The sequence below is a fragment of the Castor canadensis genome, chromosome 5 (assembly GCF_047511655.1).
Source record: "Castor canadensis chromosome 5, mCasCan1.hap1v2, whole genome shotgun sequence".
NCBI classification, from domain to species: domain Eukaryota; kingdom Metazoa; phylum Chordata; class Mammalia; order Rodentia; family Castoridae; genus Castor; species Castor canadensis.
Genome location: NC_133390.1, coordinates 131,685,511 through 131,709,839, shown reverse-complemented (window position 1 = coordinate 131,709,839; position 24,329 = coordinate 131,685,511). Strand labels below are relative to the sequence as shown.

General features: G+C 43.9%; 1 protein-coding gene across 2 annotated transcripts in view; it reads right to left on the bottom strand.

Annotated features, from left to right (window-relative positions):
- Positions 1-24,329, bottom strand: part of Abhd12 (abhydrolase domain containing 12, lysophospholipase) — a 78,338-nt gene that overhangs the window by 11,222 nt on the left and 42,787 nt on the right. The window contains exons 1-6 of one of the 2 annotated variants that reach the window (XM_074074203.1): positions 18,599-18,717; positions 17,713-17,837; positions 8,380-8,485; positions 6,487-6,606; positions 2,966-2,996; positions 1,535-1,580 (exon numbers count right to left, since the gene is read on the bottom strand). In XM_074074203.1, coding sequence (XP_073930304.1) covers positions 1,535-1,580; positions 2,966-2,996; positions 6,487-6,606; positions 8,380-8,485; positions 17,713-17,837; positions 18,599-18,627 — 457 coding nt within the window. In that variant the 5' untranslated portion in view covers positions 18,628-18,717. Of the gene's footprint in view, positions 1-1,534; positions 1,581-2,965; positions 2,997-6,486; positions 6,607-8,379; positions 8,486-17,712; positions 17,838-18,598; positions 18,718-24,329 lie in introns of those variants that run through there. The other variant, XM_020184699.2, reaches the window with a different exon arrangement.

Sequence of the window (24,329 nt, the reverse complement as noted above, 5' to 3'; positions counted from 1 at the left end):
GATAAAGAATAACAGATTGGGGGTGGTGCGAAGGAAGAAGGAGATGGGTAGGGGGAGAGTCAAAGACAAAGACACAGAGACAGAGAGCCAGAGTCAGAGGTGGAGCTTGGCAGTTTTCCACACCACTTAGAAATGCAGACTCCATAAGCAATGAAAAGAGAAAAGTGGCACAGGATGTCTTATTTTGATAAACAAACAGGGACATGATCAGGAAGAAGGAATGTGGCCCCTTATTATTCTAAAATTTCCAGCACATCAGAAGTTTTTCTGAGCTTAGAACTTTTATTCTGATTGAACATCTTCAATGAAAGAGCCATCAATGTGGTTGACAGAATAGTGGCCCCTGAAGTTGGTCACATCTCAATCTTGGAACTGGTGAACATGCCACTTTGTGGTCAGGGGAATTAAGGGTGCAGAAAGAATGAAAGCTGCTAATGGGCTGACCTTGAGATGGGGATAATCCTGGATCATCTGGGTGGACCCCAAGTCATCACAAGGGTCTTTATAAGTGAAAGAGAGGACAAAAGTTAGGGTCCAAGTGATGGAGCCTGAGATTCAACAGGCCACAGCTGGGTTTGAATGTGGAAGGGGCCATGAGTCAGGGAGTGCAGTGGCCTCTGCAGCTGGGAAAAGCAAGGCAATGGGTCCTCTGCAGAAACCCTTGAAGAAACAAAGCCCTGCTAATACCTTGATTCTACCCCAGTAGCTAAAGATTTTGGATCTCTGATCTGCGGAACTACAAGATAATTCATCTGTGGTATTTTAAGGTACTACATTTGTGATTTATTATAGCAGTGAAAGAAAACTAATACAACCCCCTTCATACAGCTGGCAGCCATTCTCTTTCATCTGAGAGCATCCATACTACCACCCTTCCCCAGAAGGTCAATGCAAGCTGGCCAAGCAGGCTTCATCCCTTTGAACTCTCCAACTGAGGACTACATGGAGGAGTATTCCTTTAAAACAGTTGCTCATTGTTACTGCAAAGTATTTCTGCTGCTCAATAAGGTAGAACATTCATAGCAATATAGACTGGATTCTTGATCTGCCCAGTGGCAAGCCCTGACTCATTCAAAAGAGACAGAAGTGCTGAGGAAACAGAAGAATCTATTTTCTTTCTCAATTTGATGAGTCTTTTTCCTATTTTTTTTTATCATTTCAACAAAACTAGTTCTTCTGCTGAGTCTAAAATATGTCTAATGTCCAGCTGCAGAGAAAATCTGAGTCAAAAGAAGAGAAAAAATAGAATTTTCTGCATAATGCTGGGGGTTTCAGTGTCAGTTCCCCTTACCAGGAGGACCTCCTGGTATCCACAACAGGAGCTTCATTAGGAAACCTACCACCCAAGGCTTGCATCAGAACAGACCTACTACTGCCTTTCCCAATCCTCAACACAGTCTCCATCATCACAGGTTACAGCACAGCAAAAGCAAGCTAAAAGACTTGCTTTGAGACTCTCAGAGCAGGCCTGACCATCATATACAATCAGGAAGAGTGGGAATGTGCTCAGACATACTCTTAAAGGAAAACTCACCTCTATAGTCAAAGGTGACCACGTGGTAACCAAGGGAACTCAGCACCTGTGAAGTGAAAAATACAAATCTTTGGCAACAGACCAGAGTGTTTTGAATTGACAGCAACTCGCCTATTGCTAAGCCCATCCAAAGTTCTGTCTTTATGCTTCACACACTGGGGACTTAATAAAGACTGTCCACAAGCAAGCTAACTCCTAACCAGACCTGCTGCCACAAGATGTGTTGATTTTCTCTGGTTGAGCAATGTGAGAAGGATGCCTCTCTGCTGCTGTTTACATGGCTGAGGAACCTGTCAACTCTGACTGTCATCCCAGGATGACACTGTGTTCACACTATAGGGTGGCCTCCTGGATGCTGCCAGGGGGCTTTAACTACCCAGCACCATAGAGGACCCCAGAAAGACACCACAGCACACAGACCCCATCTAGGGACCCTTATTGCAACCTAGCTTTTCTCAGATTTATGCTTTTGTTGAATTCTTCTTACTATTATTTTTTAATCCCTATAGACTAGATGATTTGTATTCATGCATGATTCCCCATGTTCTGGCTGGGGTGCAGAGCAATGTGGGAGGTCCCATGCCACCACACTCACTCAGTGCCACTCACTACTCCCATCTTTAGAAGAGCCAGTGGCACTCACTGAGACAGCTTGGTGCTTCCTATCTGCTCCCAACCCTCTGCAGAGCCCAGAACACAGCTGCTCCAGGCCTCCAAGACCTGGGCAGGGGGAATCATTTCTATTAACAGAAACCCAAAGAGAACTGGTAACACCTCAAGTACTTGCCTTTCCTGCCTTGATCCAATTTAAACTCTAACAGACCAGAGCAAGATGGGCCCACACATCTGTATACATTTCCTTCTGCTCTGTTAGCAGATATAGATGCCTCTGAGAGGAGAAGAGGGAGGCTGGTATGGATGGGCTTAGGATTTTGCACCAACAGCATGCCTCAGGCTCCAAGACCCCAAAGCCCCATTCAAGAACTGCACTTCCTGGCATGCAGACTCCCTGCTCAAGCAAGGCATGCGTCTTTACCTGTGGGGGCTTCTTCTAAGTCTGCCTAGAACCTGACTAAAATCCTACCTGTACCTCCCAAGTCTGCTGCAACTCAGAAATAAGCATAGCTTCTTGAGTGCACAGTTTTCTCTTCTCATCTTATATTTGAGGAGTACATCATTAAAAAATAATTTCAAATGCCTCTCATATAATTTGCAAATACCTGGGAGATGATTCGCAAAGTACATATATTCTGATTTTGGAGACCATCCCTAGAAGCAGCATAATGGTTAAGAATCACAGTAGAACCAGACATACTACTTTCCAACATGCCCAACAATGACGAGCTCTCAAAATTATTAATTCAAGTGACTGCCTTCAGTTCCTGCCTCCTGGAGTAAACAGCACCACTCTATCGGGCCATCTGCACTCACCTTGTAGAGCTCCACCCGGTGGTCACCTCCTCTGCAGCACAGGAGAAGGAAACAGGAAGCTGGTGTTAGTGCCCCTTGTCAGAGCATGGGAGACATGAGTCTGGGATTACAAACCCCATTCAGGGGGGCCTATAGTGGCCCCAACCTTGCCTCTGGAAGTACTGAGCTAAGAACTTTGGGGAGATTTCTTAATTATTATGTATACTTTTTCACTGCATACCTACAGCCCAAATTCAAGACACACAGTAGACCCACCCCACTCCTTTCAGGGTCCAGGGTCCACACATGTGAAAGAAAACCATGCCTGAGGGGGACTTGCACAGGCCACCTTGCCACTTTTGTCTTCACCTCCTAGGGCCTTGCCAACATCCAGTGCTGCTCAGCAGCAGTTCTGTCCTAGTCTTCTGATCATCTCCACTCTTTCTCACCTGCTGCTAACTCAGGTCTGTGCTAGTGTCCCTTCACACACACGTGCCCTGCATGTGGGACATATTCCTGGACAAAGGTATGTGCAACTGTGACCTGATGTGGTTGCCAAATCTCTTGTCAGGAAGCCCCTCACCTCTCAACATAGTGTGTGGGGAATGGTTGTCTCCTAGCACTGACCCAGCAGAATACAGTTGTATCAGGCATTTCTTACTTTGAGACATGGTCTTGCTATGTAGCCCAGGCTGGCTTTGAACTTAAGGTTCTCCTGCCACAGCTTTCTGAGTGCTAGGATTTTAAGTGTGTTCCACCACACCTGGTGAGGCATTTTTTATTTCTGAGGCTGAACGTGCTTGGCACACACCTAAACTTTTCACATTTTAATTTCTCTGAGGACTGACTAGGCTCTCATCCCACATCTGTTCAATTGCTACTCCGCTGTTGCTGTGGCCAGCTCCCAGAGCAGAGGCAGGTGCTGCTGGGAGAGGAGGTGTGTTGGCAGGTGGATTGGGGTGTGAAGGAGGCTCCTCTCTATACTTCTCAGCTGTTTTCAGGTACATGAGATGTAGAGAGTACCACTGTGAGGAGACAAGGATGAGATGGAGAAGGAAAACCAATATAGTACAGAAATAAAAATACAAAGGAGCAGGTCACAGTGGTACAAACCTATAATCCCAGCTATTTGGAGGCAGAAATAGGAAGGACTGTAGTTTGAGGTCAGTCCAGGCAAAAAGTTAGTGAGACTCCCCCCACCCCCCAGCTCAATCAATAAACCAGGCCTAGTGGCTCACACCTGTGATCCCAGCAGGGGGCCACAGGGAGTAGGATCACAGTCCTAGCCCAGTCTAACCCAGCCTAGCCCAGTCATAAATGCAAAACTCTACCTGAAAAATAACTAAAGCAAAAAGGGCTGGGGGCATAGCCTAGTAAGTACAAGACTGAATTCAAACCACAGTACCACCAAAAAAAACCAAATGTTTCAAGACCAGGATGAAATACTGCAAAATGTTTTCAGTTATCTTTGGAAGATAACTTTTTAAAATTTTCAAAACTCCCTCCATCAAGTAAAAAAAAGAGGGACTGAGAGCCCAGTGGGCCTAGACCTTCAGGAGACTTGTGTGCTGAGATCCTGTAGATTGATGAAGCCTGTGCCTGCCAGAGGACCCTATTTGGGGCTCTGGTCAGAGAAGGGTCTCCGTGAGTGGGGTGAGGCCCTCAAGAGATGGGGTCCAGACAGGACCAGACAGAATTCAGACAAGATCACAACACAGACACTAGGGATTGGAGGGGATGGCAAATTTTTGAGAGTCTCCAAGTTCCTTTTAAGCCTGAAGTTATAGGCAGGCTTTGTCTTTACCATGTGACTGGTAGAACTGAACCTTACTCACAGTCAACTACATAGTTTTCTTATTTATAGAAAGATGCTACAAGAGCTGTTTGTAGCCACTTGCTCTTTGAAAAGCAGAAGAGAAGCCGGGCACTGGTGGCTCACGCCTGTAATCCTAGCTACTCAGGAGGCAGAGATCAGGAGGATTGAGGTTTGAAGCCAGCCCCAGACAAATAGTTCATGAGATCCTATCTTGAAAAAACCCATCACACACAAAAAAAAGGGCTAGGCAGAGTGACTCAAGAGGTAAGAGCACCTCCCTAGCAAGTTTGAGACCCTAAGTTCAAACTCCAGTGCAGCCAAAAAAGACAAACAAGGAAGAAAAGCAAAAGAGAAACCCACTGCAGCTTGTCCATGACAAAGAAGTTATGTACAACACACACACAACTCAGTAGCCAAGCGCTCCACTCTGAGCAGAGACCAGCCTCATGGGCTATGCTTCTGAGCTCTTTCTGCTATGTTGTCTGCACACAGTACAATGCCCGCCTGCAGTCCCCTCCAGAAAGGCCTCTGCATATTCTCATTGCTGCTTCTACCTAAAAATGTCCATCAGCAGCCACCCTGGCCCTGCGGAGGCCCTGCTTCCCTGCTGGCTCCTCCTGGCTCTCTCAGAGGTGGCCTAAGGAAGCAGCCACAGAAACAGCAATTCGGGTGATTTCAAACAATGCTGTGCTCAGAAAATGCACTCCCTTCTTCTACTACCTCACCATGCCACAAAAACCCTTCTGAACAACATCTATGGTATGGAAGAAGCACCAAGCCGTCTTTGGGTGGGAAATCAACTCTAGCTCAAGCTAGCTTGGAGGAGCCATTAAACACACTCACAAGAGGCATCTAGGATAAAGCTGTTAAGGCCTGACTGGCCAGAGAGAGAGAGAGGGTTTATTTGTACCTCTCATCAACAACCTGTTAGGACGTGCTAATGCTGCTCATGTCATGGCTACCAGCACAGTGCTCATTCCAAGAGGACTGACAGGTCCATGCATGCTCAGCAGAGGTCTCTCCACTGGCCACTCTCAGCCTTCAGCCTTCCCTCCTGCTACTTTTCAGCACTCACTGCCTCTTTTACAGAAGTGTGCTGCCTCCTTACACAGCTACCCCAGCCTGTACCTTGTAGACACCGCACAGGTAAGGAGAATCTGCATGCCACAACTCAGATCAGGGGTGACAGATATGGAGAAAACCAGTGACAAGTGGACAGGAGCACAAGGGGCACTGAAAGCACCATCAAATATCTGCATCACTTTCTTCTAAGTGACCATAGCATCCTCACTGAGAAACCCTGCCCCCCAAACCACACACCAGCAAACCCATTGCCCTTTGACATTATAACAGGAAGAAGGAAACATGTCGTCTGACAAAGATGCAGCCTCCTTCAAACAAACCCAGGCAGCTTCCCATAGCTGCTCAACACTGCTCCCTAAGGAGTCACGGCCAGGTGCACGTTGCAGACCAAACCAGCTGGCCCTTTGCACACTGCACTGCCTCATGTAAAAGTCACCTCAGCTCTACCTTCCCTCAACCCCGTAAGAACTCTGCCTTTTCCTTTGTTCTTGGGATGCTCTCTCAGCACAGTGGTCCAGTAAACCTGATTATGTGGGACCACAGGTTTGCTCAGGTGGTCTGGGCCAATACAATAGGCCAGTACATTTCTCCCTAAGAAGGAGCCAGACTCTGCAGGGAGGATACACAGCCCCTGTGGGCTCACCTGGTACCTGCATTCCCATGCAGATACAGAATGATGGGGTGGCTGGAAGCCAAGGCATCCTCAAACCACATCTGGTCCTTCCCTTGGGCATTCTTCCACCAGACAGCAGGGATGGTGTGCCTGGAGACAGCAGAGGGAAAGACATAGTCAGATGCCCCTTCACAACAGTGACTGTGAGCAGGATTGTGGAGGGAGCTCTGTCAGAGACCAGCAGAGCCCAGTTGCCTACAGGAGGATGGACAGGGTGGGGAAGCAAATTGTCCTGTCCCTAGCATATACAGCTAGGAACTGCAAGCTTCAAGGCCAGCTGCTGACAGCCTTAGAAAGAACATTTCCTAATGGGCAAATGGGCCTCTTCTGGGCCACCAAAACTTGTATTGATAGCAGTTATCAGGGTGGAGGGAGACGTTTCTCCCTATTAACTGGAAATTTTGTGGGTAAGAACCTGCCTGCAACCTGGAGCAGAGCCAGGGGCCACATGGGATGCACAGACATGCTCACCATCAACTGATGGGCTTCCAGAAGTCAGCCTTCCCTGACAAGAGGCCCAGAAAGCTCCCAGCCAGCAAAAGGGCCCCCTTCCTGGGCCTCTCCTTTAGCCTGCTGGCAGAGAGACAGTTGAAACTGTCTCAAGCAAGATAGCCAAGCAAGGCCCTTAGGCCTTCCTTTCCAGAAGCTGGTAGGTGCATCTGGCAAGATCACAGTAAGGGCAGTTGTGAGCAAAGCCTGCTGCTTCCCAAGACCCTGCTGTCATTACAATGGCACAGGGGCACAGAGCTGGGCAGTAGCCAACATCCAGCAGCCCACTGCATGGCTGTCACTACCTTAATACTTGCCACTGTTGTCACTAACATTCTTTGGAGTAACTGACAATTTATATAGGTGCTTTAGTGCTTTCAGTCTAAGTACCGCCACCCCCATACCCCTCCTGCAATAATAGGGTATCAATCCATTTTCCCACTAAATAGCTCAGGGCAAAACAGGCCAGCTCATAACAAAAGATAGAAAGTTAAAGGAGTCTCACATGTACACATGGGTCAGTAACTGCTAGATTAAATCAAATTAGGAAATGATAAAAGACTTAACTCCCAGCACCAACTGTTAAGAACAAAAATCTCCCTTCTTGTTTTATGTTCTTTACCAAGGACATTCATTATAAGTGTCTGAGTATCCTCTTATCCACACTGGAAACCTACTCACAGCACTGCATTTACAAGCTTCTCACATACACAGTGGGTTTCTGAGACAGCAGAAAGAGACTTCATGGCTACTGAAAATTAAACTCAGCCAGATAAAGGGACAGTGATTCAGAGCTGCTGTGGGGCAGAAAAAAATGCTACAGGCTGGTCAGTTTTGAACCCATTGTTCAGTAAATCCCAATTACTTATGCAAAAAAACATTAGCATGTATTCCAAGGAGACACAGAAGTCACAAAGTCTAATTTAAATTTAGGGCAAAAAAAAAGTAAATACTTAGAAGACAGAAATGCCACCATCATCAGCTCTAAGAAGTACTTGCTACAGGTGAAAATAAATCAGACTATTTTCAGTAGCTCACTCATCCACTTCTCTGAAATAGAACAGTCAAGTCTATATTTATAACTCTCTGTTTATATTCTCTTTGTTTCTGCTCTTTTTTTTTAATTTACCTTGGAAATAAAACTAAAAACAATCTGGTTACAAGTCTTTGCTGCTTTGAAAACCTCAGAATGAGTTTGGTGCCATTTCATCCTGCATCATTACGATCAAATTTAGCTGAGATCTTCCCTTTGCCTTAGGAATGGTGAAGATAATAATAAGCAAGCAATACTTCAGAATTCAATGTCAAGGACATAGTATGGCTGAGCAGGGCTCCTCCTTGCCTCAGCCCTGTAGCCTCATTGCAGACACTCACCAGACTCCAATGGTCACATCTTCCTCTGGCTGGAGGTAGTAATTGCAGGTATGATTCAAACCTTGATCCTGTGGTTTTTTCAAGTCAATAAAATAAGGAACCCTCACTGTTGGGAACAAAGAGATAGAAATCAGGGTTAGTGGAGGTAGATGAACACACTCATGCAGAGAAACATTCACACTTGCAACCCTCACAAACACACATTGTTGATAGATGTACACCCATACCCTCATAGCAGAGGTAAAGCTCTCAAAAAGTGCCAACATGTTCCACCTCAGGCAGGGGTGAAGCCTGTGTGCAGCTACTGCAGTAATTGGGGGTTGAGAGGGGGTCTGAGTAGAGCCTGGAACCACAAAGATTGTTCAAGGTGTAAGGAAATCCAAGTAACAGAAGGAAAGGTTTGACAGGCCTAAAAATGAGCTTGCCTCAAGGAAGGCTGAGACACTGAGGACAGACATTCCTGTGGAAGAGTTCAGCCAAGACACAGCTGAAGGCTAGGGCAAGAGGATGATGTACAAGATGTTCCAGGTCTGGAGCCGTGGGAATCAACCAGGAGATAAAGAAGGTAGAGAGGTTCTAAAGTTTCTGGTACTGCCACTTAATCCAGAGAGGATAGCAGAAGATGCAGTGTGAAGGTGGTAAAATGGATGAATCCAGAACCCTGTCCAGAGTCAGCAGTGCAGAGTACAACAGCACAAAAGGAGTCCTACAGTTGCCAGGTAGTATGTCAGTAGGGCAGTGACTAAATAAGTTGGTGATTGTTCAAACTATGGAAAACTAAGGAAAATCATGGGACACTTGGCCCTGAGGGAACATCTAGGAGGTAGCTGAGAGGGAGACATCATAGCTATGGTGCAATCCCACTGTTATTACAAATAAAAGCAAACCCATGTGTGATGGGGTGCTTAATTTTTTTCCTTATATACCACTGGACTTATATTGCTTATGGAGAACACAACTTTTTTTTTGTTTTGTGAGGGCTTTTTTTATTATCATATTATTGTTATATTGGGAGTACATTGTGACATTTACAAAAGTGCTTACAATATATCTTAAATTTACCCCCACCACTATTCTCATTTATCCCCCTCCCAATTCTTAGAATAGTTCCAATAAGTCTCATTTTTCCATTTCCATACATGAGTACATAATATATCCACCATATTCACCTCCTCCACCCTTTCCTTATATCCTCCCCCCCCCACTGGTACCAACCCCCAGACAGGATCTGATTTAAGTTCCTGTCCTCCATTTTTGAGGGAAAAAGAGCTATTTTTGTTAAAGATATCTATACAGAGAGTTTCAATATGACATTTTCATGTACAAATGTATTGTATACTGAATTAGTTCATCCCCTCCATTTTTCTCCTTTCTACTTTAGTCCTCTTCTTATGGTGAGTTCAACAGGTTTAAAAATTCTATATTCATTCTGGTAAAGAATCACCCATATTCACGGTCTTTGATTCTTTCTTTTACCTTTCCCCTCCTGTTAGCTCACTTCCCTAAGTGTGACCTGTTTTTCATTTTTGTCCTTCATTGTTTAGGTGTCTGTTCGTTGGTCAGTGGGATGTTTGCCTGCATATGCATTGTGCTAAAGTCAATGTAACACCCCTCCATTGCACTTCTTCACCCTTTTCCCATCTTGTGTTGTTTGTTTTCAGCATGTTTCCTTATGTCTTGTTCCTACATAGATGTGAATACTTTATTATTATCCTCTACCTTTCTTTCCTTTTCTCCTCCTCCCTTGGTCTCCTCTCCCAGTCCCACTTTTGGATACATGCTCTGAATATATTTCTCTCTATATATAATACTGCTTATATTTGTATTGGGTCCATATTCCACATATGAGAGAAAACATGTGACCACTGGCTTTCTGAACCTGGCTAACTTCACTTTTAAGATGAGGGAGAACACAACTTATGAAGACAAACTTAATTTAAAAATGAAACTTAAATAAATAAAAAGACATAAGACCTGAGGTGGGACTTACTTACTTTACAAAATGGCAGCTCCCAACTAGATCCATGTATATCACCCTATACCAAGATTAACTCAAAATGGATCAAGGATCTTAATATCAGACCCCAAACTCTTAAGTTGATACAAGAAAGAGTAGGAAATACTCTGGAGTTAGTAGGTATAGGTAAGAACTTTCTCAATGAAACCCCAGCAGCACAGCAACTAAGAGATAGCATAGATAAATGGGACCTCATAAAACTAAAAAGCTTCTGTTCATCAAAAGAAATGGTCTCTAAGCTGAAGAGAACACCCACAGAGTGGGAGAAAATATTTGCCAATTATACATCAGACAAAGGACTGATAACCAGAATATACAGGGAACTTAAAAAACTAAATTCTCCCAAAACTAATGAACCAATAAAGAAATGGGCAGGTGAACTAAACAGAACTTTCTCAAAAGAAGAAATTCAAATGGCCAGAAAACACATGAAAAAATGCTCACCATCTCTAGCAATAAAGGAAATGCAAATTAAAACCACACTAAGATTCCACCTCACCCCTGTTAGAATAGCCATCATCAGCAACACCACCACCAACAGGTGTTGGCGAGGATGTGGGGAAAAAGGAACCCTCTTACACTGTTGGTGGGAATGTAGACTGGTACAACCACTCTGGAAAAAAATTTGGAGGCTACTTAAAAAGCTGGACATCGATCTACCATTTGATCCAGCAATACCACTCTTGGGGATATACCCAAAAGACTGTTACTCCAGAGGCACCTGCACATCCATGTTTATTGCGGCACTATTCACAATAGCCAAGTTATGGAAACAGCCAAGATGCCCCAGCACTGATGAATGGATTAAGAAAATGTGGTATCTATACACAATGGAATTCTATGCAGCCATGAAGAAGAACGAAATGTTATCATTCGCTGGTAAATGGATGGAATTGGAGAGCATCATTCTGAGTGAGGTTAGCCTGGCCCAAAAGACCAAAAATCGTATGTTCTCCCTCATATGTGGACATTAGATCAAGGGCAAACACAACAAGGGGATTGGACTATGAGCACATGATAAAAGTGAGAGCACACAAGGGAGGGGTGAGGATAGGTAAGACACCTAAAAAACTAGCTAGCATTTGTTGCCCTTAATGCAGAGAAACTAAAGCAGATACCTTAAAGCAACTGAGGCCAATAGGAAAAGGGGATCAGGAACTAGAGAAAAGGTTAGATCAAAAAGAATTAACCTAGAAGGTAACACCCACGCACAGGAAATCAATGTGAGTCAATGCCCTGTATAGCTATCCTTATCTCAACCAGCAAAACCCCTTGTTCCTTCCTATTATTGCTTATACTCTCTCTACAACAAAATTAGAAATAAGGGCAAAATAGTTTCTGCTGGGTATTGAGGGGGGGAGCGGGAGGGGGTGGAGTGGGTGGTAAGGGAGGGGGTGGGGGCAGGGGGGAGAAATGACCCAAGCCTTGTATGCACATATGAATAATAAAAGAAAAATTAAAAAAAAATGGCAGCTCCCAAAAGGGACAGTAACAAACAGCAAGATGGTCCTCACTTGTGGCTGATCCCTCTCTCTAGAAGGAAGCCACAGCTGCTGACAACTTTTTCTGGTGAACAGGCAGTTTCATGACTAGTCTCACACATCAGGTGGCACCGTGCATGTCTAGCTCTCACTTCTTCAAATGTCACTGGGACCCAAGGAACATTTGCTGAATAAATTAACCATTTGAGGGCACAGTGGCACAAGGCAAATGTGCTCCTTCCACAGAAACTGCCCTGGGCATCTGCTTCTTAATTTTCCCCAAAAAGCAGGTTAAAATTTTAAACTTTCCTAAGTTTCCTTATTATAGGCTGAATCGGGTTTTCCAAAAAGACCATGCTGCTGTCCCTACCCCTACCACCTAAGAATGTGACCTTACTTGGAAGTAGGCTTTTTATAGAGGTAATTAAGCTTAAATTAGGTCATCAGAATGGACCCTAATCCAACAGGATTTATGAAAAGGGAGAGGACCATGTGAAAAGGACTATGAGAAGATGGGGAAGAGATGGTATGATGCACGTACAAGCCAAGGGATATCGAGGACTGCCAACCACCACATATGATGAGAAACAGGAAGGACTCTATCCCAGAGCCTCAGAGGGAGTGCAACCTTATGACATCTTGGTCTTGGACTTCTGCCCTCCAGAACTGTAAGGGAATAAATTTCTGTTCTAAGCCATCATTCTGTGGGTTTAATAGGGAAATGGACACAGTCACACTGAGGAGTTCAGATTGGGGGTATCCTGACACTGGTGTTACCAGAGGGGTCTCATGGCATTGAAGCAATGGAAATGAGACCAAGTCAAGAATGCAGGGACACAGGCAAGGGTTTCACCAAGCTTCAGCTCACAAGAAGAAGGGAGCCAGCACTGACCAAAGAAGAAACCAGGGTGCTCCTTTAACAAAGGAAGGAACAGGCCTTTATTGTTTTGCTGAGATGAACAAGTGGTGGTCCCCAGCTTACCTGAGGAATTCAGATACCTAAGGGGCCCAAGGTGGGGTAATAGCTGCAGGGCTTGGTGCTTAGGCTTCTGAGAGAGCACAACAGGTAGGAGACCAGCTCCAAGGGCAATCAGCAGGCCTGCAATAGGGCTAAAGAAAACTTGACCCAAAGGCAGCAAAAAGGAAGATAGATGCCAGGCCTTTTCATCCTATTCTAGTCACCCATCAGACACCAGCAAGTCAAGTAAAGCTAGAGGACTTATTTAGGTTTTCCCTTGGTAACAGCGGAACCCACCAAAGGCTCTGACTAAAAGGGCCTAGAAAATATGTCCACTTCTTGGGCTATCTCAGGCTGTACAAACCTACTCCTATGCTCCATTCTGAGACTTTACTGCACACTTTTGGAATGTGGAAGCTGCAACCTGACAGCTGTGAGGTGAAATGACTCCTTTTGGTAAAACTGTGAATATCTGAACCTAGTACCCACTGTCAACTCCACACCCAGACTCATTCAAGCATTCACCTCTGCAGATGGAACTGTCCCTGACCCTACCAAAGGGAGAGCCGGGTCACTGAGGGGAGGCACCTGGGCTTTGAGAGCTCAGCTTCACGCTTCTATCAGTTCTGTGTCTGGAAAAGGAGGCTAGTGTTGAAACACAAACTGCCCTGCAGCTCTGAGAGGTTCCCTAGCCACTGTCAAGTGGTTAATGAGGACCAGTAGCTGATCCTGAGAGCTTCCGAGCCCAGGAAATTTAGGAACTGAGAAGTCGTGTTCTATTCTATTCCAGGAAGCTGATCTTCCAGTTCACTTTCATCCCTGATTTAGGGTCAACTGTGAAAAAGAAGGCACAGTGAATGCTCTGCAATCCAGCAGACATCATTCCACATGCATGCCCTCTCATACTCAGCAGCACTCTGACTACTTTGAGGATTCCATGACAGCAATCTGGTTGATGCCAGGGAACAGCCCCAGAGAGCAGTGGTTGTAGGAACCATCTGGCCAGTACCTGTCTACATAAGTAGAAATGACACAAAGCAAGGGAATGAGGAGAAGGTATGCATGAGGCACAGCTGGTCTAAGCAGGGTTAAAGGATCAGCGTAGGTCATAAGTGTAGCTCATTCCTACTGGCCAGTGCTGAATGAGCACAGGACACCATGACTTACCAAATGGTCAGATCCTCCATGGCCATCAACTGTTTGTGGCCCCCCATGACTCTGGGATGCTGGCTGGAGCCTACCCTGCCTGGGCCCCTGCTTCATCTACATACTAGAGCAGGAGCAGAATACATGTCCATGGTCCATGGAGATCTTCATGGGGGTAGATCCCTTGGGCAGGTATTCCTCCATGCTCCATGGATGTGGTTAAGCTCCCATTACTATCTCTCTCACAGGCTTACCTTAAACAGAGCTTCACTGCACAACAGTGAAGTGCTGGCAATGGACCAGCAGGACCCATCTAGCTGCTGATCTCTGGCTTCTTCCCCAATTTTTCATCACCCACTTCTGGCCATGTCATCATATATCAGCAACTACTAACACCTGGGCACAATTTAGAAAGGGTCTTATACATACAGGTGTTTAGTAAAGAGCAAGTGAATGAGTATGTTCATGTTATAGGATATAACCTACTTTGTCATATGTGTTTTTAGCTGCTCTGGAGATAATCTGATAGGGTAAAAGGCTGAAGCCTTGAGCTGTGATGGACATTTGTGACTTGCTAAGGACCCTTGATATGGGGGCTTCATCTCATTCTACCACTGTGAATAACAGCAGCCCCCTACCAGGCAAGGTACCAATAAGGGAAGGAAGGGATGGGCCAGGCACCAGTGGTTCACTCCTGTAATCCTAGCTATTTGGGAGCCTGAGACTGGGAGGATAACAATTTTAAGCCAACCCAGGCAAATGGTTCATGAGACCAAAATCTCCAAAATAACCAGAGCAAAATAGACTGGAGGAGAGGTTCAAGTTTAGAGCACCTGTTTTGCAAGCATGAAGTCACAAGTTCAAACCCCAGTCCCACCAAAAGCAAATAAACAAACAAAAAATATACAATATAATAAAAAAAAGAAAGAAAGAAGGGGATAAATAGGTTATCTGAGTTTCATCAAATTTCAATTACTTGATACGGGTTTTAGGGGCTTCCAGGGGAAGCAAAGGAATAAGAAAAGAAAGCTGTCAGAGTTAACAGGGACTGCTCTGGAGAAGGATTATAAATCCAACCTTTTCCCAAAAGAGGCCTAAGGTTCTCTGTGAGCTCTAGATTCCCAGACCACAGATGCCAGGCATCACCAGACATTGTGGAGATGGAATCAGACTTGGGAACACCAAGTATTGAAAAGCACATACATTTATAAGAACAGACACACAAAAAAGACCAGCAGGAAATAAACTACATTAACAAAGAGTTTTTCAGTGTGACTTCCATTTTGTTACTTATGCTATTCAGTTTTTCAGCAAATTTTTTGTTTGTTTTTAGAAAGATCATGTATTTTTTGCTTAAGAAAATTTATTTGAAGGGCAGCAATGCCTTAAGTCATTGGTGCTAAGTTTCTTTTAAAGCTTATTTATCCACGTATAAATTTGGTTTCAGGCAGAGTTACTGTTAGCTTAAGATATGTTCAAGGGCCCAAAAGACTGTCATACCTCCTTCAGAGTCAAAATGGACAGCCAGCCATAGGGTCATGATTCCCATCTGGAGGAGACAGAAAACAGAGGCATCCCACACACAGCCCTCCTCTAGCCTGAGGCAAAACTCCCCCCTTCCATAGACCCTGACATTTAAACCTTAGCCACATGCTGGTGATGTGGCTCAAGGGTAGAGTGCCTGTGAAGCCCTGAGTTCAATCCCCATTACCACCAATAAATAAGTAAATAACCCTAACCACATTACAACTAGAAAATCAACAAGCCAACATTAAGACTAGAAAACCAACAAGCGCTGAGCTTTGCAGAGAACTTGCCTTCCTCCTAGGGGAGCCACCTTGGCTTCCCCGAGAAGGGGTAGAGATGGAGACCAGGAGAGGCAGTCCCTGGTGAGAGGATGCCTGGAGTGTGGCAAGGGTACCAGGCTAGTGTCCATATGGGTGGGGCTGCAGAGAATGCCTAATCACTGCTCAAGCAATGCTGCTCGTTGGTGACAGAGTTTTGAGTAACTTTTAAGAAGAGGCCATAAGCAGATTTTTATTCTATTGACAATTAAAAGTCTCCTCTAAAAACACTGCCATAGTGTCTGGGGATGTACAGACATTGCTTGTCTAGCACATGTGAGGCCCCTGGTTCAATCCCTAGCACTGCAAAAACAAACAAAACAAAACCTGCCACAGGGCCTCCTGCTCCCATGCAGCCAACACAGGAAGGAAAGCATTAAGAACTGACATCTCCCAGGGATGCACAGCTCATGCACAGCACCCCTCTGTGTCATGAAACTAGGAGAACCCAAAGTTTTGTGTGCATGGAACAGTTTTCCATCTCCTTAGGAACTAGCACAGCAAAACTGGGCTGTGCCTAAAGTAGCCCAAATAATTGAGCTGAAGAAAATCAATTCAGGTCTTTGCTGGAAACTCCAAGGTTGCCAAACCCAGAGGACAACACACTCCAGTCCTGCCATCAAGTACAGTTCACATCCCTGGAGAAGCAAAGGCTCCTGCTCAAGGTAGTATGGAAGGCAAAGCTGGAAGGACTGCACCAGTCAATTCTAATCTGCAGCCCTTGTGGCTTCCTGTTTTCATATAATCCCAAACTCTTCAGTGCTGTACTAGGTACATTTAAAATACATAAAAGTCAGAAAAAAAAATCACCCTTGATTTTAGTATACTGTTAGTTTCTTTTTTAAGTTTGTGTTTCTCACAAATAGCAAAACTTAAGAGATTATAAATTTCTAGAAGTTTGACTACTTTTCCATTAAAAAAATCAAATGCCTTAGTACACACTGTGCATATTTTACAGTTTTTTTAAATGCCCAAATTAAAAGGCCATGGTTTATATTTACAAGGCATTTAAGTACTACTCTATTCCTATTCCTCTTAACAGGCCAGACAAACTCACTCTGAAAACCCATCCTGTCCAAGAGCCAACATGGAGCCCACCTTATCCCACCCGACACTGACTTATGCGGTTTCCAAGGCCATCATTCCCATGGAAATCCATGCAGGCCCTCCAGACCCACCCCCACCACATCTTGGGTTATAAAATGATGCGACTAAGGGACAGTTTCCAGCAAGCACACTTGGGAGCCCTCTGCCTTCTCCTTATAACGTCCTCATCTCTTCCCCCTTCTCCAGGAGTAAACATTAAAATCCCAGCAGTGTCCAAGTCAACTAGAGAAGCACAAAATGCCACAGAAATCAAAGCATGTCAGGTTTTTTGGTTTTTTGTAAAAACACTTTTTTTTTTTTTTAGAAAAGAAACAGGCCTTAATTTTTTTAAACAGATGCTATATTTTTCAGTGGTCATGATTCTCAAGGGCAATTAGTCTCCAAGACTGCACTAGTGACAGCACATCTCCAACATGACAGCCTCAGACAACTGTTCACATTGTCAACACTTTATCCACCTTAGCTCAAGAAAGGCAACCCCCCCACCCGCATGCAGTACAGTCACCCAGGGGCACAAATGTAGCACTGGAGGGCAAGGCCATCATCACAACATCCACCCCTCAATTGGGAAGGGCACAGGAACTTCCTGGGTCACAGAAATGTGCTATTCCTCAATTTGGCTGGTGGCTCTATCCACCATCCTGCACATTGCACACTTAAGAGTTGTACATTTTACTACATGTAAATTCAATCTCAACTAAAATAAAAAGACGTATTAAAGCCAGACACCATCATGAGAACAGACTAAGTAAAATCAAAGAAAATTAACAAAGCACTTACCAAAATTCAAGAAAATCAGTTTGGCCTGTATCCCAGGACATAGTTTGACGAGAAATGGAATGGCAATGTAGAACCCCAAAACACAGAGAAGTATCTTCCTCAGTCGGAACCACAGGCCCTTTCGCCTGCCAGAGAGAAGCAATTAAGAGTCAAACGCAGTTTATTAACAGCATTGGCAAAGTCTCTAAACAGGAGGGATACTGCCAGTAATAAAAGGAGCTTCCCACTTCCTGCTTTTGTTAGGATAATTGAGGAGCTTCTTCTGTGGGTAGATGCTCCTTTCTCCCTTTCTATTTCTCCCCACTTTACTAAATAAACCTTTGCTAAACTTCCAAAAAAAAAAAGTTAATCTTTTAATTTGGGCTCAGAACTATACTGGGCGAAAGTGGTTTTTTGTTGTTTTTTTTTTTTTTCTGAAAACCAAACAAACAGTTCTGTTGATTTCTTATGTTTGCCCTTGGGTAAGAATCCAGCAGAAACAACAGACTTTCAGAAAGCACATCTGGCCAGCACAGTGGCTTATGCTTGTAATTCCAGATGCTCAGGAGGCAGAGATTGGGAAGATCTCAGTTTGAGGCCAGTCCAGGCAAGAAGTTGGCAATATCCCACTGAACAAAAAAGCCAGGCATGGTGGTACATAGCTATAATCCCAGCTATGCGGGGCAGGGGGACTGTAGTTGGGAGGATAGACATCTGAGGCTGGCCCCAGGCAAAAAACAAAAGACCTTATATGAAATTAAATAAATAAATAAATAAATAAATAAATAAATAAAGCAAGCAAGCAAGCAAAAAAGAGCTGGAGCATGGCTCAAGTAGTACAGCATCTGCCTAATAAGCACAAGACCCTGAGTTCAAACCCCAGTGCTATCAAAAAAATACACCTCACCTGACACCAGACCCCCGCTGCCACTTCATCTCAGCAAAGAGTGGCTTCTCTGGGCCTCCTGGCCACCCTTCTGCCAACCAGCTCAGTCATGAGTTACTCATTAGCTCTACGTAGGAAGCAGGAAGCAAGTACAGCCAGGACATCAGCAGAACCTGCCCAACCAGGTCCTTGGGAGACTAAGGAGGGCTGAGAACAAGACTAGGCTGTCAAGACCTGTCCTAGCATTTCCACTAGGACCCATCCATAAAATTTGTTCTTCAGGCCTTTCAGGCCAGGCTATCATCCAGGGTCAAGACCCTTTTCTGATCCCTCAACAGTATCAAGAAGTCCCCAACCCCTTCCCCAGTGCCTTCAAAAATGTCTCTGACCCAGTGATTCTCAAACTTTCAGACTCAGGATCTCTCTACACCAAAAAGATGAGTACCCTAAAAAGCATCTGTTTATATGGCTCATATTTATTACTTTCATATAAGCAATTAAAACTAAGGCATTTAAAAATGTCTATAGGGATTGGGGATGTAGCTCAACAGTAGGGCCCTTGCCTAGCCCCACCCCCAGCACACAAAAATGTCTATTAATTCACCTAGTAATAATAATAAAGCCATTACATATTAGTATAAATAACACTTGTTATAAAAGAATTTTATTTTCCAATACAAATAATTTTAGTGAGAAAAGTGGCCTTCACATTTTCACAAATTTTTTTTTCTGGTGCTGAGGATCAAACACAGGCCGTACATGCTAGACAAGCCCTTTACCTCTAAGCTATATCCCCAGCCCTTGTTTTTTTTTTTAACAGAACCTTATTACGTAGCTTGGCTCGCCTGGAACTCACAATCCTCCCACCTCAGCCTCCCAAGTGCTGGGTTTATATGCATGTACCACCACACCCAGTTTACAAATTTCTTTAAGCCACACAGCTCAATAGAATACAGATGGATCCTCCTAGCTGCTTCTGCATTCAATCTATTGCAATACACATGATACACAGCATCTGGAAAACTTCCCTTACACTTAGACTAAAGGAAAAGGACAAATACATCTCAATATAATGAAAATCACCTCGTCTTACATACCCTCTGAAGGGTCTTAGCAAGCCCACAAGTACAGAGAGCATGCTTGGAGAACTACTTCTCTCACCATATCAAGTCTAAACCTTAATAAGGCCAGTTATTTATTTATGGGTTATTTCTAAAAAATATTTAAAGTGGTTTTTAAAAACATACACTGAACTACTGACCCATGCGATAGAGATAAACCTCAAAAGCATTGTGCCAACTTAAATAAGACAGCCATAAAAGACTATATACTGTATGACTCCATTGATCTGAAATCTAGAAAAGGCAAACCTATAGGGACAGAAAAGCAGGACAGTGGTTGCTAGGGACTGGGGTACAGAGAGAATTTTATAGTAATGGAAATATCCTTTATCTTGTTTGTGGCTGTGTTTACTTGACTATGCACATTTGTCAAGGCTCAATGAATTATATAGTTATAATGAGGCAATTTTACTATATGTAAAAATACCTCAATAAAATCAATGTAAGTAGTAAGTTATTAAGGTTGATATAAATACCTCAATAAACCTAATAAATAGTCACATCTTTTTTGTGGGGGCAGTATTGGGGTTTGAACTCAGGGCCACATTTGCTAGGCAGGTGCTCTACCACTTGAGCCACTTCTCCAGCCCCAAATATTCATATCTGATGTCATTCATTCACTCATTCACGGGGTTCATTCGGCAGTCACTACTGAGCAAACAGCACTCTGCAAGTGGTGGACAATCAGGGCAGCAGAGGATGGCATCCATATCTGCACTGTGCTCACAGTCCAAGGAGGCAGACTCAGAATATGGCAGACTATGTGAGAAGCACCAGTGCTTAGGGACATGCCCTAGGGTGACCTGACTTAGCCTGGGCTACCAGAGAAGGGACCACAGGGCTGACACACTAAGTTAGGAATATAAGAACTAATTAGATGACATGGGAGGGATAACAGTTTAAATGGCACCTTAAATTCCAGGTACGATCTACCATTGCAATGAGGAAAGCCTCATAAAATTATGGTTGAAAGTGCCAGCTCTTAAGTCTGGCTAAACATCCAGCTCATCCTTGGGCAAGTCCTTTAGCTCTCTGAGCCTCGTTTTCCTCAATACTTGATGAGGATAATAAGGGTGCCTCAGGCTGGGAATGTAGCTCAGTAGTAGAGCTCTTCATGCACTGGATTCAATCATCAGCACTGCAATAACAACAACAACAGTAATAATGGTGCCTCCTCTGTGAGGTTAGGGAAGGATTACACACAATAATGCAGTACCAAACCCACAACACACCTTAGCTGCCATTGGCAGGGTCTGAGCACAGGTGAAGACCCTGCAAAGGAATGGATAGGTGTAATGCGAGAGGTCAGAAGAAGGAATCAGGGTTTCAATCTGAAAGAAATAGCCTGCAATCAAATGTGCCACCATGAACCTCTAACACTTGCAATTGTGTCCTCTGTTCTAGCCACCTGTGATCACTCCTGTGTCCCTTCCACAATCTGCTACTTATTCTCTGCCCTATCAAAGGCATTTAGTTGGTTTGGAATCTTACTCCTTGAGAGAAAGGAAAGCCAATGTGTACACAAATGAAGCTGCCATTTCTTCTTAAGTTTTTGATACCTATTTCTTACTGTCAGAAATCCCTTCAGTTGCAATCTTCCTTCATCACTGATAGTATTCAGTGATATATCAGTGATAGTATCACCAGCCATGAAATAAAAAGGAACAGTATGAACTTGCCATGTAGACCAGAAACTGCACTTTTGAATACTCAGCCCCAAGAAGTAAAGACTTGCTTCCCTTGGAAACTTGTACATGAATGCTTACAGCATCTGTGATGGTGACGGTATGGTGAATGTCTTCACTTGTGACGATGGTTACAGAGAGCTGCTGCACATGTGATGGAACTGCACGGAATCACACACACACACACACACAGAGTGCATTTAAAGTAGTACACCTGAATAAGCTCTAGAGACTGCATCAATGTCAATGTCCAAGGGTTGATTTTGTGCTTGGTTGTGTAACTGCTACTACTGAGAGAGGGTGGGAGAAGGAAGCACTGGACTGTCTGTACATTTCCTTGCATCTACCTGTGAATCTATAACTATTTCAAAATAATAAGGTAAATAATTGGAAAGAAATCAGCTACTACATAGCAAAACCAGAAAATAAACAAAAGTAAGTAATCATTAAGAAAGATGATCACTGAACTTTACATGCTATCTCAGTCTATCAAGGCAAATATTAGCCTGTTTTCAACAATTAGGAAACTGAGTCCCAAGGAATGGAGTATCCTGCCCAAGGCTCTGCCCAGACAAGCAATCCAGCACCCTGGGTGAAGGCAGGCCTAGCTGCCTCAGTCCTATAGGCTTCTTTGGGCTCAGTCTTCAAAGGCTTCAAAGATAGCTTTGTATCTCATCCCCACCACCTCTTCATTCCAGCCTTTCTCTGGAGAAGCAGCCCAAATCAGAGACAAGATATCCAGAGCACTCAATGTGCTATCTGGGATTTTCAACCATTAACAGAGTTTTTGGCATTTCTTTCTTTTCTTTTGGCAGTACTGAAGCTTGAACCCAGACCTTCATGCTTATAAGGCAGGTGCTCTACAGCTTGCGCCATACCTCCAGCCCCTTAGACATTTAACAGACTTCTTTAACAAATTATTTGAGACAAGCAGAATTTGTATAATTTACAATTTCCTGCTGCCTCCTAGAAGAGTAGACCTCAAAGCAGGTAGATCCCTTGCTTGAACTGCTGGGTAAGAATGTGTGATAGTGGCTTACGGAGCTGTATTCTGCACCTGAGTGGGTTGGAGTGGGCAGGGAAGGTGCCTGTGAAGTTCAAAGGACTGAAAAGGAAGCCAGCAGTCAGGAGGGCAGGTAGGGAGGTACAGGCCAATACTTAGACAGTTTCCATGGCTGACAGATAATAAGACACTCTGTATCAGATTGAAAGCCAGCCACTGCTCTTAGCCCCATCTCCCCTAGGCCCTCTGTCTCTCTGGGACCCATCAACTCAAGGACTGACACCCACCCAGCATGATGGGGTGTGTGTATGTGTCCATCCCTGTCTGTCCATCCAGCAGACAAAGACCCTCTCACACCAATGACACAGATGAAGGTGTCATAAAAGCAGAGATGTGTAAAGCTGGTTTTCTTAGGTTTTGTTATAAGGTAAATGATGTCAGCATACTGTGTTGCCAAAAGGGCAATCTAGGGGGAGAGGGTGGATAAAAACAGGGAGGGGGGTGAATCTAAGATATACTATAAGCACTTCTATATATTTTACAATGTACCCCTTGTACAACTGTAATATGCTAATAAATTAAAAAGATGGCAAGGGATAAACTAAAAAATTTTTCAAGGTCAACAATTAATGATAGTTCAGAGTATTTGATAAGGAAAAACATTTAAGAAACCAGGGATTTATTAAATTTTCAAATAAATACATATGATCTTCCTTTATACATTCTTTTTTTTTTTTTTGGTGGTACAGAGGTTTGAACTCAAGGCCTCATGCTTGTTAGGCAGAAGCTCTTACTGTTTGAGCTACTCCGCCAGTCCAATTATACATTCTTTATATGTAGAATTAAAATTGTTTTAATTGGTTCTGTTAGAGAGTTGATTTTTACATTAATTTAAGTAGGACAAAATTTTTTTAAGCGGGGGTGGGGGGGCCTGGCAGAGTGGCTCAAGTGTTAGAGTGCCTGCCTAAAAAGGTGGGGGGGGCGGGTAGTCTGAAGATTTAACAGTGTTTCTCAAAATATTTAAGAGAATGCGAAATTTGTTTAGACACCTTGGTCCTTCCAAAGAGATGAAAGGCTAAAGCAAGTAGAGATCAATTTAATTTGATTCAGTTGCACAAAATAAAGATTTGAAATGTTCCTCAGAGTTCTGGGCTAGTATATAAGGAGCTTACAAGTCACCACTCTACCCTACAAAGTAAAAAGCCGAAAAAAAAAAAAAAACCTAAAAAAAAAAATCAACAACTTTTCTTAGATATGTCAGAAAATGAGGTCACAGACAGGACAAACTGGTATCTCCAAAACAGGAGAGAGATGTAAACACGGAGCCACTACTTACCAGGGCAGAGGCCTAGGAGCCATGGGAACCAGCATCAGGGTAGGAAAACCTGAGCCATAGAAACATGAATTTCTGAAGACGAGGTGTGGATAAGTCTGAGGATCAAAATCTCCCAGGGGACCCAGTCAAGGGTGAAAGGAAGTTTTGTGAGCTTTTCTTCCAGAAGCTCTTCCAAGTCATCACAGTGGATACTGAAGAAAAATCCTTTCCCTGCCAACAGGGGAAGAGGGCCAGAGCACTCTGCTCTTCATATCAAAGCCTGTCCTCAGGAGAAACTACTTTTATCGGAGGTTGCTAAGGGTTAGGTTTTATAAGAGCCTAAATGATGTAAGGGAAGAAAAATAAACAACTCCAGCCAGCTCTATTCAACCTGTCCCACCTGAGGTTAAGTATGGCGATGGGCAACTGAAGTATTGTGAAGGTCACAGTCCACAGGTACAGTCACTGAAGACTAAGCTCTAATCATACAACTACAGAGGACTCCCTCCCACACCTTACCACCATACCACTGAACACTGATTTATAACAGTTCAAAATAAGTGAGGCAAAAACTGATAAAGCAGGAAGGAGAAAACAGGTGAATCTACTATTATATTTGGAGACTTTG